The sequence below is a fragment of the Trachemys scripta genome, chromosome 2 (genome assembly GCF_013100865.1).
Source record: "Trachemys scripta elegans isolate TJP31775 chromosome 2, CAS_Tse_1.0, whole genome shotgun sequence".
Taxonomy (NCBI): domain Eukaryota; kingdom Metazoa; phylum Chordata; order Testudines; family Emydidae; genus Trachemys; species Trachemys scripta.
Genome location: NC_048299.1, coordinates 7,287,265 through 7,305,133, shown reverse-complemented (window position 1 = coordinate 7,305,133; position 17,869 = coordinate 7,287,265). Strand labels below are relative to the sequence as shown.

General features: G+C 45.8%; 1 protein-coding gene across 5 annotated transcripts in view; it reads left to right on the top strand.

Moving 5' to 3' along the window:
* The first annotated feature begins 970 nt into the window (after positions 1-970).
* The window catches only part of NKTR (natural killer cell triggering receptor), a 76,186-nt gene continuing 59,287 nt past the window's right edge, over positions 971-17,869 (top strand). For 4 of the 5 annotated variants that reach the window (XM_034759837.1, XM_034759836.1, XM_034759835.1 and 1 more), the window contains exons 1-2: positions 971-1,065; positions 5,219-5,313. In XM_034759837.1, coding sequence (XP_034615728.1) covers positions 5,256-5,313 — 58 coding nt within the window. In that variant the 5' untranslated portion in view covers positions 971-1,065; positions 5,219-5,255. Of the gene's footprint in view, positions 1,066-2,757; positions 2,830-5,218; positions 5,314-17,869 lie in introns of those variants that run through there. The other variant, XM_034759834.1, reaches the window with a different exon arrangement.

Sequence of the window (17,869 nt, the reverse complement as noted above, 5' to 3'; positions counted from 1 at the left end):
TGGAGTTCTGTTGTTTCTTTCTTGGGCTTGTCTTGCAGTCTTGGAACACTACAAGGAGGCTTCTGGATACACGTCTGGCTCTGTTGATCTGTTTCCTTATTTCCTCATGCGGATATCATAGTTTTGAGAATGCTTGGTGAAGATTTTGTAGGTGTTGGTCTCTGTCTGAGGGGTTGGAGCAGATACGGTTGTATCTCAGTGCTTGGCTGTAGACGATGGATCGTGTGGTGTGTCCGGGATGGAAGCTGGCGGCATGAAGGTAGGCATAGGGGTCGGTGGGTTTGATAATAGGAATCACGATACTGTGATGCATGTGACTGTACAGATGAAATGACGGAATAAAAATGGGAGTCTATGCTTATGCCTGTGTTTAGTCTCTGAGCATTCCCAATGTGAAGTACTGTGGCTCTTTCTGGAAGTCTGAGTGGAGTGTTACAAAAGGCTGATATGGACACATACAAAGGGAAACACTGTGAGCCCAAGAAGATGAGAGTTGGCAGTGGGGTTTGGTAACAGACTCTTACCCCCACATCCAAATTTCCCCGAAGGGGGGGGGGGGGCAGCAGAGGAGGATCATAAGATCATAACCCCCCCCCCCTAGTTCCCCCCAAGGGCGGGGGTGGAAAGACGGGTTGTGTTTGTACGTGAGGAGAAGGAGCCCAGGCCGGGGGAAGACGTGGGGCACGAGAAGGGGCTGAGGGTGTGTAGCGGGGCAGGGGCGCTTGTGAAACCGGCCCCAGCCACCTCCCCTCACTGCTCTCGCCCCCGCCCCTCTCACTGCTCCTGACCGGAGCAGCAGCGACCGTTGGTCCGAGGCGCGCGCGCGCGACGGGGGCGGGGCCCAGGGGGCAAAGCGCAAGCTTTCCTCTTGGCCCTGGGCGCGTGCGCAGGCACGGCGCGGTGGCGAGCGCCGCGCCCGTGAAGAGGGGAGGGGGCGGGGACGCGCGGGAGAGCAGAGCAGAGGGGAGGGGAGTCGGCCCGTTATTGACGTTTGGGGCCGGTGGCTCCGGCTCCTCACACGGGGGGAGGAACTGGGGAAGGGAAACAAAGCGAAGGCGCGGCCAGGTAAGGACGCAGCTGCTGCTAATCTCCCCCAAGGGGGAGGGGAGACCTGCTAGTTCCCACGGGGTCACCCCCTCATTGCTGGTGGGGGCTATTAGTTCCCACGGGGTCGCCCTTCTAGTCACCACTGAGGGTGGGATCCTCACCCCCCCCTTGTAAGCGGGGCGCAGCAGGAAAGTGCCTCCCCGCCCCCCCCCTTACTGTAGGGGGCGGTGTCTTCTCCAGCGCCACACATGTTCCTATTGGGGGGGGTGGGCAGCTAGGCGGGGGCTCACTCCCCCCCCCGTTCCCCTAAGGGTCCTGGCTCCAGTGGGGGCAGCAGGAAGGGATCTGCTTCTGAACTGCCCCAGAGGGAGCAGCGGGGGAAGAGCTTAAACCCCCCCCCCCCACACCCCCCCAAGCCCCCCCAAGGGGGGGGCAGCCGGCCCCCAGCACCCCCCCCCCCCCCCCCCAACTTCCCCAGTTCCCGGGGAAGGAGGCGCGGGCAGCAGCAGCCAGAGCCCTCGCTCGTCCTCCCCAATGTCCGCACCAGCGGGAGAGCAGGATCCCCAAACCTCCCAGTGATGTGGGGGCAGGAGTCGAGGGTCTCCCCCCCCTCCCCATTGACCAAGCGGTGTCCGCCCCCCGGTGGGTCAGGACTCAAGGGCCGCCTCCCTCCCCCTACTCGCCAGGGAGAGGCGCTCGTTATCCAGTGCTGGGTCCCCTCTGGGTACAGCACGAGCCATTGCTGGGGGGGGGCGAGCTGCTGGGACACTGGGGTCGCGCTTCCGTCCCTTCGGGGGGGGAAGAGGGGCCTCGGAGCCGTGTCCGGCCGGGTATTTGTGCGGGAGGCGGCGGGGCCCCGGCCGGGGCAGAGCGTGTGCGGAAGGGGCGCTGCTAAGGAGCCCGCGACCCCAGTCACCTCCCTTCGTTCCCCCGGCCCCTCTGACTGCCACATCATGGGCCGGGCGGCAAACACGAGACGGGCGTGTTCTCGCGGGATTACAGCGTGGAATCCGTTCTCGTCGCGGGGGCGCGCGCGCGCCGTCTTCACCAACAGGGCGCGCGGGGGCGAGCGCAGTGCCTGTGGTGATGATGAGGGGACGCGGCGGAGTGGGGCCAGTCGGCCCGCTGGTTCCCACGGGGTCATTCCCCTTTTCCCAGTGGGGAGGAGGGGAGGCCGATTAGTTCATACAGGGTCGCCTCCTAGTTCCCTGTGAGGGGGAGGAGAGGCCTATTAGTTCCCACAGGTCCCCCCTAATTCCCAGTGGGGGTCACCCCTCCATTCACCACACAGAGGGAGGGTGGGGTTCTCCCCCCCTCCTTCCTCTAGGGAAGAGGTATTAGGAAAAGGCCTCCCCACTTCTCCCCCATGACACATTCCCATAGGAGGTAGTGTCTTCCCCTAGCTCCGTATGTGTTCCTATAAGGGGAGGGGCAATAAGGCAATCCCTCCCTCCTAAATTCCCCTGAAGGGTGCATGGAGAAGAGTCCTGACTCTCCTTCCAACTCCCACAATGTAGGAGTAGCCAGAAATGATCTTAAGCCCCTTGTGACGGGGTATAGTCCCTAGGGATGAGGAATAGGCCAGAGAGACTTTTGTAGGTCTAGCCCCACCCCTCGGGCCTTGTCGATCGTGCATGAAAGTGGGGAAACTGCAGTGGGGCGGGGAGGAGCAAGATCACTCTAAAGCATCAGACCGCAGGAGTGGTTGCTGACGGTGCAGAGGGAAGGCTTAGGCAGGAGACCTTCTCCGTGACCCTGAGAAGAGTACAGCGGACTCCCAGGGTAAGACAGATAGGCTGAGCTTGCTACAGAGACCTAGCCAGAGCGAATTACCCAAACCCATAACTTAAGGGACTGGGTTGTTTGCCGCGCTGTAGCTCACCACCTCCCTTCTTCTGAGACCTCAGGGAGAGAGTATCCTCAAAAGTGTGGGGTGTTTGTGACTTCCATTTTGATCCCCCAGCTGGAGAGAGCATTAAGGAGACTAACAAAGGGAATCCCCCCACCCCCTTGTGAATAATGGGGAAGTGGGCGTGGTGTTGTGACCACGCATGTAGATAACCGGGTATGGTCAGGTTCCCTGAGTAAGGAACCGTCTAGGACTCTGCTGCATCCCCCCTACCACCACCCAAATTGTTCAAAATGGGGAGAGAGGGATGGCAGCAGGGGAAGATATTAACTCCCAACATATTTAAATCCTCCAAAGGAGGCAGCAAGGAAGAAGCATAACCTCCCAGAAACCCAGATCCCTTGCTTCCCCCCACCCCCAATTCCTAAGGGAGGAGGAGGGGTCGGCAAGCAGAGCCCTTGCTCTTCCTCCACAGTGTCTTTACCAAAGTGGGAACAGGGTCCCCAAACTTGCCTCCTACTGCCACTGATGTGGGGGCAGGAGTCTAGGGTCTTTGTTTTCCCCCAATTCCCAGTGATCTAAATGGTGTCTGCTCCCCACTTCTAATTCACTGGGGTGGGTCAGAGGGCAAGGGCCCTCTTGCCCCCATCTGCCAGGGAGAGGTGCTCTTTATTGTTCAGAACAGTAAACCTTTATCTGATGCTGTGTCTCATCTGGGTACAAAACTAGACATTGCTGTGGGGCAGAGGAGGGTGTTGCTGTGCCCGGGTTGGCAGTGAGACAGTGTGATTGTTTCTATCCCTTCTTGGTGTGGGAGGGGTCCAGCCTGCTGGGGGAAGGGTGGTGCTTGTGCGGGGGGGTGCTTGCGCTGACCTTGACTGATAGGTGGGACAGCACGGAGGAGGGGGTGTTTGTACATGAGCAGAATGAGCCCATGCCAGGGGGAGTATGCAGGGCACTAGAGGGGGCAGAGTGTGTGTGAATGGGGGAGTGCTGATTTGAAACCTGTACCAGCAATTTCCATTTATTACCCCTGCCCTTTTACTGCCACATGAGGGTGGAAAACATGAGACGTGTGTTCTCACAGGATTACAGTTGGGATCTGCTCTGTCCTCTCCTGGTGTGGGTCAAGGAGGATGGAGGGGAGGGCCCAGGCACATCCCTCCTGGGTAGAGGTGCAGGGTGTGGTGGTGAGCACAATGCCTGTGTTGAGGGGAGGTGGGGGTGGAGTAGTGGGGACACACAGGAGTGGGAGGTGGAAGGAGGAGAGGGGGATGTGTAGATAGGAGCTTGCTTTTCCCTCCTCTGCTCCCCCTCACTCCCGGAGGAGCTTGCTCTCCTCCCAGCAGCCCCTTCTTCCCCCCTCCCCTGTGCATATCCCTGCGTTCCTGTAAGGGGGAGGCAGCAGGAAAGGACTTCCCCAACTCTTCAGTGACACATTCCCAAGGGAGGCAGTGTATTCCCCAAGCTCCACACACATTCCTATAAGGGGGGAAAGCAAGGCAGGGGGCTCACACCTCTCAAATTCCCCTAAAAGGTGTGTGTGGAAGGGACCTAACTCTCCATCCTATCTCCTACAGAGTGGGGGCAGCAGGGAAGGATCTTAACTTCCTCATACACTCACCCCCAAATTGCCCAAAGGGAGGGCAGCAGGGTAGGAGTTGAACTCTCCCTCCAAATTCACTAAAAAAGTGGGGGGATAGGGAAAGATCTTAACCCCCCACACACCCAAATTCCCCCTAAAGTAGGGGAAGCAGCAGGGAAGGACTTAGCATCCCCACGTACCCAGATTCCTCGCTTCCCCACCCCAAATTCCTGAGGAAGGGGCAGTAAGCAGAGTTCTCACCCATCTTTTGCAATATTTGTACCAAAGTGGAGCAGGTTTCCCAACCTGCCCTCAACTCTGAATGATTTGGGGACAGGAGTTCACATTCTTTGCTCGTCCGAATTTCCAGTGATCAGAAAGGAGTCTGTTCTTCCATTCCAGTTCCCTAGGGTGTGTAAGGGCAAAGGCCCACTTCGCTCCCTGCTTGTCAGTGAGAGATACTCATCATTATTAATAATAATAAACCTTTATTTCATTTTGTCTCATCTCATTAAAGCACGAGTCATTATTGGCTGCTTTTGGAGGATGGGAGATGTGGGGTGCTGTTGTTTCCAGGATTGGAAATGATACAGTGTTGTTGTTTCCATCCCTTCTTGGCTCAGTTTGGGGACTGTAATACAAGGACTTGACTAGAATAGGATAGAGTCCCTCACTGGGGCGGGATCTTAAGATGTGCTGAATGTCTCCTGGTTTATTCTGTTCTCTTCTGTGTCAAGGTGGCGAGGAGGAGAGGGGCTGGAGCTCCCTGCTGCCATGGGGGCGCAGGACCGGCCTCAGTGCTTCTTTGATATAGAAATAAATCGGGAACCAGGTAAGATTTGGGGCTTTGTGTGACAATTATTTATTTATTTGTGTTTGCTCAGTTTTCTGCTTTATATATTGCATAGGCTCTTACCACTGATTTAGGCAATCAGCATGTTTCTTGTGGGTTTGATCAACTGTACATAAGATACTTAATATTTCTAGTAGTTTAATATTCTTTGCAATTTGATGTTGTGTTTGGAACGACTTTTATAGTATTGTGGAATTTTTCTCTAACCAGGTTTTTCCCTACAGGGTTTGGTAGGGTTAATAAATGCTCAGTACTTTGAAGGTGAAAAGGGCTGTATGGTATAAGTGCTAACCAGTTAAGCATCATGTGTGCTTTGTTGTATCTTCAAGATTGTACAAACAAAACAAACTATAGAAAATGGATAAAACTGATGAGGGGATTGTGCAGGATGATGGAGCTTTATTTGTTACAGTTCTTAAAGACACTTATCACTTATATGTAAGTGCCATTAGTGGATGGTCTAAAACATCTCTTCCATACCTAGCTCATAGTTCCCTATGAGGAGCAGTATAGTCTGCCAGTTTTGGGAGGTCTGAGTTCTAGTCTCTGTTATGCTGTGTGAGTTGCTGCATAGTCTTCACCGTCTGTCTCAATTTCCTGATCTGTAAAGTGGTAGTATTTGTGTCTACCTCACTGTAATGAGGATTACTGTTGTAAAGCTCTTTGAACTTTTAAAGTGCCGTTTAAATGTTGTGTTTCTACGGTTCACTGCCGCAACACACACCCAAAAATAAACATTGTAAAGGGCGATGGCTCCTTTTACTTTCATTTTCTATCTCACCATTTCCCTGAAAGACTTTAAGTTTAGAAGTATCACTGAAATAAGTTTCTCTGTTTATACTTCCAAATTTCTGCCATATTCAGGTGTATATTGAAGCCATTTTGCTTGCTTTCACTCTTCTGTAAAATCTTCAGGAGCAAAGATTAACTGTTTTCAATTGCTTGTTACAAGAATAAGCTCACTGCAACATAATTCACAGCTGTATTGTTAGAAGTTCACACTACTGTTCATTTTCTACACTCCATTTCTGAACAGAAATCAAAAACAGAGCTTCAGTTGTAATACAAAAGTCACAATTCTCCACAACTTTAAATCCACTCTTGTCATAGGATGGGAGCATTCAAAAAATCAAACTCAGAAATAGATTGTGGGGGGAAGGTTACAATTCTGCATCTTTGGTTTCCAGTCTAAATGCGTTAGTTAAATGGATTTGCAATAGAAAGAAACACAATGCAATTTCCACCCAAAAACTTCCTTTATTGATTCTCAGTGCTCTTCCTTCTGCATTTCTCCAATCCTGGGATTTTATTTTAGACCTCAACCTATGTGTTTTGTTTTTGATCCCTTCACCTAATCTCCCCTACCTTGTTCAGTCTTCTGCTCCCAACTCCACCTGTCTCTTGTTTGCTTTCTGGCCCCTTCCTCAGTCATGTGTTTGCATCCACAAGAGGAGGTAGACTGCCAATTTGCCTTCAGTGGCTGACAAGCTAAGGGAGGCCTAAACTGCTGCCCCTCTCTTAGAGATTACCTCTGGTGCAAATAGAGGAAGGTTGGATATTAATCCATTCTCTTTGAACTCCGATGTTGTTTGACATATTCTTTGTGTGGTATGATGTAACTTGTTCCATCTTTAAAGTTGAATGATCCTCACAACTGCACAACAATTTTAAAGCTCTGCTGTATTTATTGCGATTGGGTAATGTTTTCCTGTGCAAATGCCAACCATGCTGATTTACAAATTGTGCTAACATTAAGATCAGGAATGATGTATAATGTGATTATGCAGCACCATATATTGGTACATAATAATTCTTTTTGAATGTATCACTTAATTGTACTTCAGAATGTTAACCTTCTTTTAAAATGAAAGCTAAGTCATAGAACCTTAGGGTTAGAAGGGACCGAAAAGGTCATCTAGTCTAACCCCCTGCCAAGATGCAGGATTTGTTGTCTCTAAACCATTCAACCATACTCCACACCCTTATAAAAATGAACAGACTAGTGCTTTCTAGCAGTGAAGATTCCAACATTGCAGTATTGGTTCTGTGAGACTGTTATGGGCTATTATTTGAGATTAGATAAATATTGCATTTATTTGTAATACCATGTCACCCTTAGAAATCCAGTACCTATTTATTCTGTACTCCTTTTGATGACATTCAAAATCTGAATTAAATATAAACTATACAGTGATGTCTGCCTGAATCTGCAGACGGCTTGAAACAATGGCTCTCAGAGATGTGTACTACCCTGCCTTGCTCCTATCAGTGAGGTATTAATTCAGAAATCTGATGACTGCTTAAATGTCAAAATTATCCAGTTAGCTGTGGATTATTTTAGAAAAATATCAGGCTAGTGTGCTTATTCATCATTATTGGATATAGCAGAGAGGTTGGAGCAGGGTGTAGTGGCACATCTAATTATTGTCAAATGTTGCTGTGATGGAGAGCAAGAAATCACCCCCTACCCACAAACATACATAGACATTTTAAAGTGATCTCTGCCTTTGCTGAAAACCGGGAGGATAAGGTAAGAAGCATCCTTTGCATAGTACCAGAAGTCTTGGTTGTCTTCTGGGTACTAAAACCTATAGTAACTTCCCATGCTTTCCTGGGTGCCCAAAGCCCCAACCTGTCCACACATCCAAAACCTTCAGCTTTCCCCTGATATATACTACAAGGCAGTTACTTATTGTCATGATATCTGCAGCAATTTAAGATATGGGAACAGTATAAAACAAATTGAGTTTAATATAAAAATAAAGGATAGTGTATTGATTGGTCTGGAAAGCAGTGTGGTGGGGAGAGAATTTGAGTGGAGTTCTCTGCCGCACAGTTAGATCTCAGAGTGGTAGCCATGTTAGTCTGTATCAGCAAAAAGAATGAGGAGTACTTGTGGCACCTTAGAGACTAAAAAATTTATTTGGGCATAAGCTTTCATGGGCTAAAGCCCACTTCATCAGATGCATGCAATGGAAAATACAGTAGGAAGATATATACAGAGAACATAAAAAAATGGGAGTTGTCATACCAACTCTAACGAGACTAATCAATTAAGGTGGGCTATTATCAGCAGGAGAAAAAAGCTTTTGTAGTGATAATCAGGATGGCCCATTTCAAACAGTTGACAAGAAGGTGGTCGGGAGAGATTAGCATGGGGAAATAGTTTTTATTTTATGTAATAACCCATCCACTCCCAATCCTTATTCAAGCCTAATTTAATGGTGTCCAGTTTGCAAATTAATTCCAGTTCTGCAGTTTCCAGTTGGAGTCTGTTTTTGAAAAAAAAAAATTGTTGAAGAATTGCGACTTTTAGGTCTGTAATTGAGTGACCAGGGAGGCTGAAGTGTTCTCCGACTGGTTTTTGAATGATATAATTCCTGACGATATAATTGATTTCTGTCCATTTATTCTTTTGCGTAGAGACTGTCTGGTTTGGCCAATGTACATGGCAGAGGGGCATTGCTGGCACATGATGGTATATATCACATTGGTAGATGTGCGGGTGAATGAGCCTCTGATGGTGTGGCTGATATGATTAGGTTCTATAATGGTGTTCCTTGAATAGATATGTGGACAGAGTTGGCAACGGGCTTTGTTGCAAGGACAGGTTCCTGGGTTAGTGTTTTTGATGTGTGGTTGCTGGTGAGTATTTGCTTCAGGTTGGGGGGCTATCTGTAAGCAAGGACTGGCCTGTCTTCCAAGATCTGTGAGACTGAGGGATCGTCCTTCAGGATAGGTTGTAGATCCTCGATGATGCGCTGGAGAGGTTTTAGTTGGGGACTGAAGGTGACGGCTAGTGGCGTTCTGTTGCTTTCTTTTTTTGGGCCTGTCCTGTAGTAGATGACTTATGGGTATTCTTCTGGCTCTGGTAATCTGTTAGTCTTTAAGGTGCCACCAGACTCCTTGTTGTTCTTCTGGCTCTGTCAGTCTGTTTCTTCACTTCAGCAGGTGGGTATTGTAGTTTTAAGAATGCTTGATAGAGATCTTGTAGATGTTTGTCTCTGTCTGAGGGATTGGAGCAAATGCGGTTGTATTTTAGGATTGGCTGCAGACAATGGATCATGTGAGGTGGTCTGGATGAAAGCTGGAGGCATGTATTTAAGTATCATGGTCAGTAGGTTTCCAGTATAGGGTGGTGTTTATGTGACCATCGCTTATTAGCACTGTAGGGTCCAGGAAGTGGATCTCTTGTGTGGACTGGTCCAGGCTGAGGTTGATGGTGGGATGGAAATCGTTGAAATCATGGTGAAATTCCTCAAGGGGTTCTTTTCCCTGGGTCCAGATGATGAAGCGCAGATCAATGTAGCGCAAGTAGAGTAGGGGTGTTGGAGGACGAGAGCTAAAGAAGCCTTGTTCTAAGTCAGCCATAAAAATGTTGGCGTACTGTGGGGCCATGCGGGTATCCATAGTAGTGCCACTGACTTGAAGATATACATTTTCCACAAATGTGAAATAGATGTGGGTGAGGACAAAGTCACAAAGTTCAGCCACCAGGTTTGCCGTGACATTATCGGGGATACTGTTCCTGATAGCTTGTAGTCCATCTTTGTGTGTAATGTTGGTGTAAAGCGCTTCTACATCCATTTGGCCAGGATGGTGTTTTCTGGAAGATCACCAATGGATTGTAGTTTCCTCAGGAAGTCAGTGGTGTCTTGAAGATAGCTAGGAGTTCTGGTAGTGTAGGACCTGAGGAGAGAGTCTACATAGCCAGACAATCTTGCTATCAGGGTGCCAATGCCTGAGATGATAGGGTGTCTAGGATTTCCAGGTTTATGGATCTTGGGTAGCAGATAGAATACCCCTGGTAGGGGTTCTAGGGGTGTGTCTGTGCAAATTTGTTCCTGTGCTTTTTCAGGGAGTTTCTTGAGCAAATGGTGTAGTTTCTTTTGGTAACCCTCAGTGGGGTCAGAGGGTAATGGCCTGTACAATGTGGTGTTAGAGAGCTGCCTAGTAGCCTCTCGTTCATATTCCGACCTATTCATGATGACGATAGCACCTCCTTTGTCAGCCTTTTTGATTATGTTGTCAGAGTTGTTCCTGAGGCTGTGGATGGCATTGTGTTCTGCACAGCTGAGGTTATGGGGCAAGTGATGTTGCTTTGTTTGTGTGTGTGTCATGACACACAGTAAAAACTATTTGCCCATGCTAATTTTCCCCCTACTGTTACCCACACCTTCTTGTCAACTTTTTGAAATGGGCCATCCTGATTATCACTACAAAAGTTTTTTTTTTTCTCCTGCTGATAATAGCCCACCTTAATTGATTAGTCTTGTTAGAGTTGGTATGTTGCCATACCATTTTTTCATGTTCTCTCTGTGTGTGTGTGTGTGTGTGTGTGTGTGTGTGTGTGTGTGTGTGTGTGTGTGTGTGTGTGTGATTGATATATACACTTCCTACTGTATTTTCCACTGCATGCATCTGGTGAAGTGGGCTTTAGCCCATGAAAGCTCATGCCCAAATAAACTTGTTAGTCTCCAAGGTGCCACAAGTACTCCTCATTCTTTTTTACAATTAGATCTGTTATAGTACACAGTACATTGGGGAGAGGGTCTTGATCTCATAGATAGATAGATAGTATGGTTTTTTACAAATAGGTATGTCCTATCTTTATTATAGCTACAGGATCTTTAAACGCAGCTTTTTAATCCATGTATTTGTATTGTGCTGTGTGGTGAACTTTATTAGCATGCTTTGGAAATTAGTGTTTTTCAGTACAATCTGAAACTTTAGTTACTCAAAGTAAGTTATCTGTGGTATGTATTTCTTTATATTTATGGTTGGTGTGTTTTTTTTCAGCACTAATTGCAAAATAAATTGGAAATATAAGCAAGTGTGAGAACTTTGCATTTGACAGTAGCGCAGAGAGCTATTAGTAGTGTAGTGTATTTGTTCTTGGTGTGCTTTTTACCTTTTTTGCAAATGTCATGGAAAAAACACTTCATAAATATGTATTTTTAGGGACAGACTAGTTGCAGTACCTGTTTTCCCAAATAGTCTGGTTACCAGCACATGCATAGCTGAATAACTCCATTTAATGTTGTGATGTTCTGGATTGTGTTTTAAACATGTCAAAGGTTTGTAAAGCTCTGGATAGGAGTGTGTGTGCGTGTGTGTGTTTTGTTTTTCATTTTATTCACTCACAAGTTTCAGTAACTTATATGGCAGGGCAGAGCAATGTTTCCTGATTTATTTTTCCCCTTGAGTGGTGAATTTAAAGCTGAATAACCCCAGACTTAATACTTATGACCACAATCCCTTCATCCTCCAGAAAACTTACTGTATTTGCTATTCTTATTTGCTCTCTCCCTTAAATTCTACTGAACTTTCCTTATTAATATTCTCTCTCCTCTCAATCTCTCTCCCATGTGTTTTCTCTTCATTCATTCCCTCAGTCATAGTATAGTATGAAAGAGATCGGGTGGTCTCCTTTGGGAGCCAACTTGATAAATCTTTGGGGCAAGCACGATATTTTTCACGGTTTTTATATAGAGCTATGCTCACTGTTAGTGTTTAGTGAAAGACCACAGAGATTTGAAATGAAGCCTAAAGCAAATTGTGTTTAGGAACACAGCAAACTGAAGGCACCAAATTAATCAGAGGTTTAAGCAGAAACTAGTGCTTGGAGAAGATTGATTACTATTGTCTCCCACCTAATTTATTCAGTTATTCAGAAAAAGAGTAATTTTTGACAGTCCTAATCATCTTCAGGTAGTACTCAAATACATTTATATTTGTGGCAGCAAAAGACAGACACATTTATTGGGGACGGGGTTAGTGCTGTGGAAGGAAGAAGTTTTTGTGGGGCTTTAGGTTGCTTCAGAGAATGCAGGGCAAGAAAGGGGAAAAGAATAATTATTCAAGTGTTGCTTTGATAAGACTCTTTACCCTTAAATGCCTGACCAGAGGGGGACACAAGTTTTTTTAACTACTAATTTAAATAACAAAGCTATTCATTTCTCTTAATAGAATAACTTATTGTGTAAAAAGAAATGTAGCCACCCTTTTACTTTTATTGCAATTTAAAATTTTTGTCTTGATTAAACTTTTATTCCTATGAATTTCAAACTCTGAGGGATATATGATCATGCATCTGTTTTTTATTAAATAATTTAAATTTAGGTTCAAATTGTGTGTGGTCCTCAGGCTTCTGGCAGGCTGCCATCATTACACACTCAATGCTGCAGAGGTTGTATGTTACTGTCTTGACATTAGGAGCCTATACTTTATTATGAGCCTCCTATTAATGGTAGTAGGAGTGTGCTGTAATTTTCCCAGTACTCTGTTTGGTCCAAGAAGGTTTTGAAAGGTGGTAACAGGGAGATTTGCAGCTCAGATTGAATGAGGGAGTTCACCAGGAGAAAAAAGGAACTACATCCTCAACATTCTTTTTTATGTGTTTGTATTACTATAGCACCTAGGAGCCTTAGTGATGGACACCGACCCCCAACGTGCTGTGGGTATCCTGTCAAAGTGAAAGCTCTGAAGGACCACTTAACTAAAGCTGGCTGAAATATTCATTGCAGATTTATTTGTAAACAGTTCATATTTAGCTAACTTTTTTACTGGTTCAGATAGGTTTTATATGTTGTTCACAAACTGTTCATAGTAAATAATCCTTCAGTATCCACAATTTGCTATTCAAGGTCTGTGGTTAGTCACCAAAGTCATGTGGTATGTTTTCTCTTCTCTAATTGGATGATCTAATCTTTATAACAGGAAAAGACATTAAATACATTTTTGGGGTGTCAATTCAGTCAGAAAGAAGGAGGGAGCACTTGAGAAAGTTGATAGGCCTAGGAAAATTGAGGGCACCAGATTAAACAGGAAGTGGTCACGCACTAAAATGCCACTCTCCACATATTGAACATGTTCTGTGGGCAGCATGCTACCATCTATGGTTTCTTCCTGCACAACTCCAGTCATACCCAGAAAGACAGCACTTTGCAACATCTTTCTGCTGCTAAGAACTCTGTGATATCCTGAAATTCCTTCATGCTGTGAGGCTCACTCATTGTATTCATCTATCTGTGGGCATGTCTATACCATGAGTTAGTGCAGTAGCAGGGTCCACACAGACAGTTATTGCGTGGCACACTGAAGCTTCGTAAGTTTGCACTCCAGCTTGCGCCGCACACTAACTCATTGTATAGACATGCCCTAAAAGGAAAAGTGTCAGCTCTGTTGCTGAGCTGTAAAATTGGGGAAATTGCAACACAGGAGTAGAACAGGCTGTGAAAGAAGCTGTACTTACTCATCTACATAGATACCAGCAGCAAACGTGTTTCCTCTTGTTAGTGTAGATTGGGTTTTAATAGTTAAAACCAGGCTTTTTTGGTCACAACATTGGCTACACAATTAAATTGTATGTAGGCAATTGATGTTATGCTTTTTCAGTTGGATTGTGGGCTTAAAGCAACAATACATCTGTGAAGTAGTTTTGTTTAAAGAACTTCATAAACATTCTTATTTTCCTACTCCTGGGGGAATTCTGCGCCATTGTGCTCACAAATAATTAATGAGCTGCGCATACTTTTAATTTTTTGTGCAGAAAATAGCTTCTGCTGGAAAGTTATTGCAGTTCTGCCTTCTGCCCACCAGAGGGCATTGTGGCAATAGAACAGAGCAATAGCTTCTGGCCAGCAAGGGAAGAGAGAGAGCGCCTGCAGTGCCCCCTTCACAGTGCCTGTCAGGCCGGGTCAGGAGACTGGGACGGGGGTGTGGGGGAGAAGACAGCATGGGAATGCTGGCGGGGGTCCCAGACCAGGGCTCGTAAGGGCTAGTGGGGGAGGACAGACTGGGGCAGGGGCTGAATGCGAGTGGAGGCGTAGGGCCACATGAGGACAGAGGGGTGGCTGCGTGAGAGCACAGAGACACATGGGGATGGGGGAAGGGGTGTCTGAGTGTGGATGGAGAGACACATGTAGACAGGGGCACATGTGCCTGACTGAATGGGAGAGGCTATGGGTCAGCCAGGGTCTGCATGGGGGAAGCTCCCTAACAATCCTTCCCTCTCTCTCCTCCTCCCCCCACCCAAAACCCACAAAAAAACATAAACCTGTTCCATACTTTTCCCACCCATACCTAACAACCTTGCAAGTTCACACCCAGGCTCCTTCCCAGCAAATACTTGCTTTTCACTCAGCTCCTCCGTTACCCCTGACTCCCCCAAGCCTTTACACTGCTTCTGAAGGGTGTGGGGAATACGGTTCGTGATTGTAGTTTAAATGAATTATTACTCAGAGTTCTGTTAAATTAATATGCCTAGTAAGAAATCTATTTGTCAAAAAGCATTTCCTGAATCTTTTTAGCCATCTGTATTGTTACAGACATACTTGCTAACAGATATTTTGAAATAAATTACCAAAAATAATTGAAACTGGTGTGATTATATTATGTTATTTTGACAAATAAAATATGCAGAATTTTAAAATATTGTGTACAGAATTTTTTGGTGTAAAATTCCCCCAGGAGTATTTTCCCAATGGCCCTGTGGGCAGGTAAATTTCTGTGCTTATTTTATAGATAGAGTCTGAAGCAAATAGTGCTGAAGGCCAGCATTTTCAAATGTAGGTGCCCAAATGTGAATTTAGATAACTAAAGTTATACAGTCAGGTTTGAAAATGTTGGCATAGTTGTCTTGCCAAGGGCCACAGGGATTCATAGTCATAGCAGGGTCTTTTAAGCCACTAAACCACTTTTCTCTATTTAGTGCAGTGGTTTTGCAATGTGAAAGACCATCTCAGTTTGTGGCTGAGGGTAGGATGTTTTGCAAAAAGCAGGCAGCATAGGTGTTGGACTGTGAGCTGAATTCTAGCTTGGATCTACTACTGACCTGCTCTGCGACCTTGAGCAAGTCACCTCATTTCTCTGTATTTCAGTTTGCCTTGACTTTCAGATTAGTACTTTTTTGTGGGGCTTTTTTCTCCCTGGTTAAGGACTAGTTTTAGTGAAAATCATTATTTTTCATAATGATAGTTAATTTTGTTTTATGTAGTGGGTTAGACAATTTCATGGTTCCTTAGAAACCAGTGACAGTCCACCAGAGAATGCTTATACCATTGGTCTCTGCTCTGAGCCATGCAGATGGAGAAGTTCTATTTGTTTCCAAGGCTATCTTGAAGTCTAAGCTGACACCAGGTCCTTCTTCCAGGTTTCAGAGCATATTAAAGTTAAGTTCCAAGAGGTAGCTTCAGACCAGGCCAAATCCTCCCCCTTCCTCTGGGATTGAAACACCATGAAAAGAGGAGAGAGATGGTACCATTGCTCCCTAGTGTTGTCCTTCACTTCTGAGAAGTCAATGGATAGCTTTCCAGCAGGAAATTGGCACTAAAGAGAGAGTGCTGAAGCAGGAAACTTCTGCTTTTAAGGGCCCCTGGTTCTGAGGGGAAAGTCTTTGTCCCTAGTTTCAAGGGTTAGGCCACCATCCTCTGTTTCACTCTCCTTCTTGGAGAGAGAGAGAGAGAGGATGCAAGTGCAGGACTCTATCCTCTCCTCCTCCTCTCAAACTACATCTTTAGTACACCCAGGAAGAAGCCCATTCCAATTACAACCCCATCTAGGGCAGTGCCACAGATTTACTTGGAAGTGATTAGAATTTAAGAGTTCCTGGAATTTGTCTTGCCACCATTCACGATGGAGTTGGAGGCTCACTGCAGACATGTTTGGTCCACTCTACCTCAATTTAGATCTTTGATTCCACCTTTGGCATAGAAAACGTCAATATAACCCCCTATATCTTGTTTTCAATCCCTGCTTTCTTGGTCTTCTGAGTTGGGATCATTTGTTCCATTCTTATCCTTATGAGGGGGCTGTTCTTTGAGTCACTTGGCTCTTTATGGCACTTGCAGTTAAGGTCAGCAACCTAAGAATCAGTGCAGAAACAAATAATTGCTCTTGAGTATCTTCCTGATGCTGCATCAGCAATTGTAAGGTCAGCCTCCAAACCTGCCAAAGTACCTATGCATCTTGTTGAGGATGCGTTCAGAATCCATAGACAAAGAAATTGTCCTAAGGAAAAGGTCATAGACCATAATCTTAATGCCTCCTCTTCTCTAGAGGGTATTATGCTGGAGATGACATCAGTGTTAACCATGGCAGATTTAAATCCTTCTAAGATCTGCTCACAAGATCCATTGGATTTCAAACTTTCCACAGTTGAAGAAAAGGCTCATAAGTTTAAGATCTTGAAACTTCATCAACCAGCAGACTGACCCTGCCTTTCAATGCAGTCCTTATGGATCCTAACAAGGGTTTATGGATAACCCCTGTCCATCCCACTAGTTTAGCAGAAGACAGACTTGTTATAGTAAGTCCTTCCGGCGGGGGAGGGAGTCCAATCCAATTCTCAACACCCAGACTCCTTTTCTTCTGATGTCCCTGGCAAATGGAAAAAAAAAAAAAAACAAAATAAAAACCACCACAGGCTACAGTGGTGTCAGGAAGAATGATCTTCTACAGTGAAAGCCATATTGACCTACCATTTGTCTATTGTGTGGCAATCTGTCAAGCTGTGTTCTGGAAGAACTACAGGAAGAGGTAAAGGAGATAATGTCTGGAAGGTCAGAAAGCAGTGAGGCATTCTTCTACGAGCAGCTTACATTGCATCAGACACAGAGCTGTTTATCCTGGAGCTATTATCATAAAATGAGCTGACAGACTGGTGCACATCAGTTAGTCATTGGACACACCGGCTGAAGTGGAGCAATCTGACCTCTTCAGAACTTGCACGGTGAGACTTGGGAGAAAGTAAGGGACCCTCGATCAACTTTATACAGGTCCACGCATTTCAAAGAATCCTCTAAAAGAAGAGCACCCTTTATTTACCACAGTTAATTTCAGCTTTCTCCAGCACTGGACTGTCAGAAAAGAATTCAGAAGGCAAAAATTGAAATTCAGTAGACAGACCCACAGGTTGTCGTCTTTTGTGACCTTAGAGCCACCTCCAAATAAAACCTTTGAAAATGCACTTGAAAGCCCTGAACCAACCACTGCATTTTTTCCCTTTGTGCTCTTTCTCCATCTGCCCCTTTTTGGGGACTCTTTGTCTTGATTTTGGTACTGCAGAACTCTGTTTATCCAATCTAATTGAGACCAGGCCAGATCAGCTAATCAAAAATTCAAATAATCTGGAGAATTGTAAAGCGTGAGGCTGCAATGCCATCTAGTGGTCACAGGAGAGATCACCCACTTCTGGACCTGTGTGTGCTGGTTGTTCGTTTAATACAGAGCTGGCTTATGAAGGGTTGGATAAATGGGGTTCTACTGTATTATGGATTAGCATGATAAGTGGGTAATTGAAATCATTCAGAGAGGCTACTCTATACAGTTCTATTGCATACCACCAGATTAATACACACCCCTTTTTCAAGGATCCTTCATCAAAGAATCTGCTAGGGGACAAATTCAAACTTCTTCTACAGCAGAAATGGTCCTTCAGAAGCTTTGAAGAAGGGAGTTATGCTTTCGTTATCTTCTTATCCATAAGAGAACTGGAGGGCATTGACCTATTCTGGAGAGCTCTCAATAATTTATT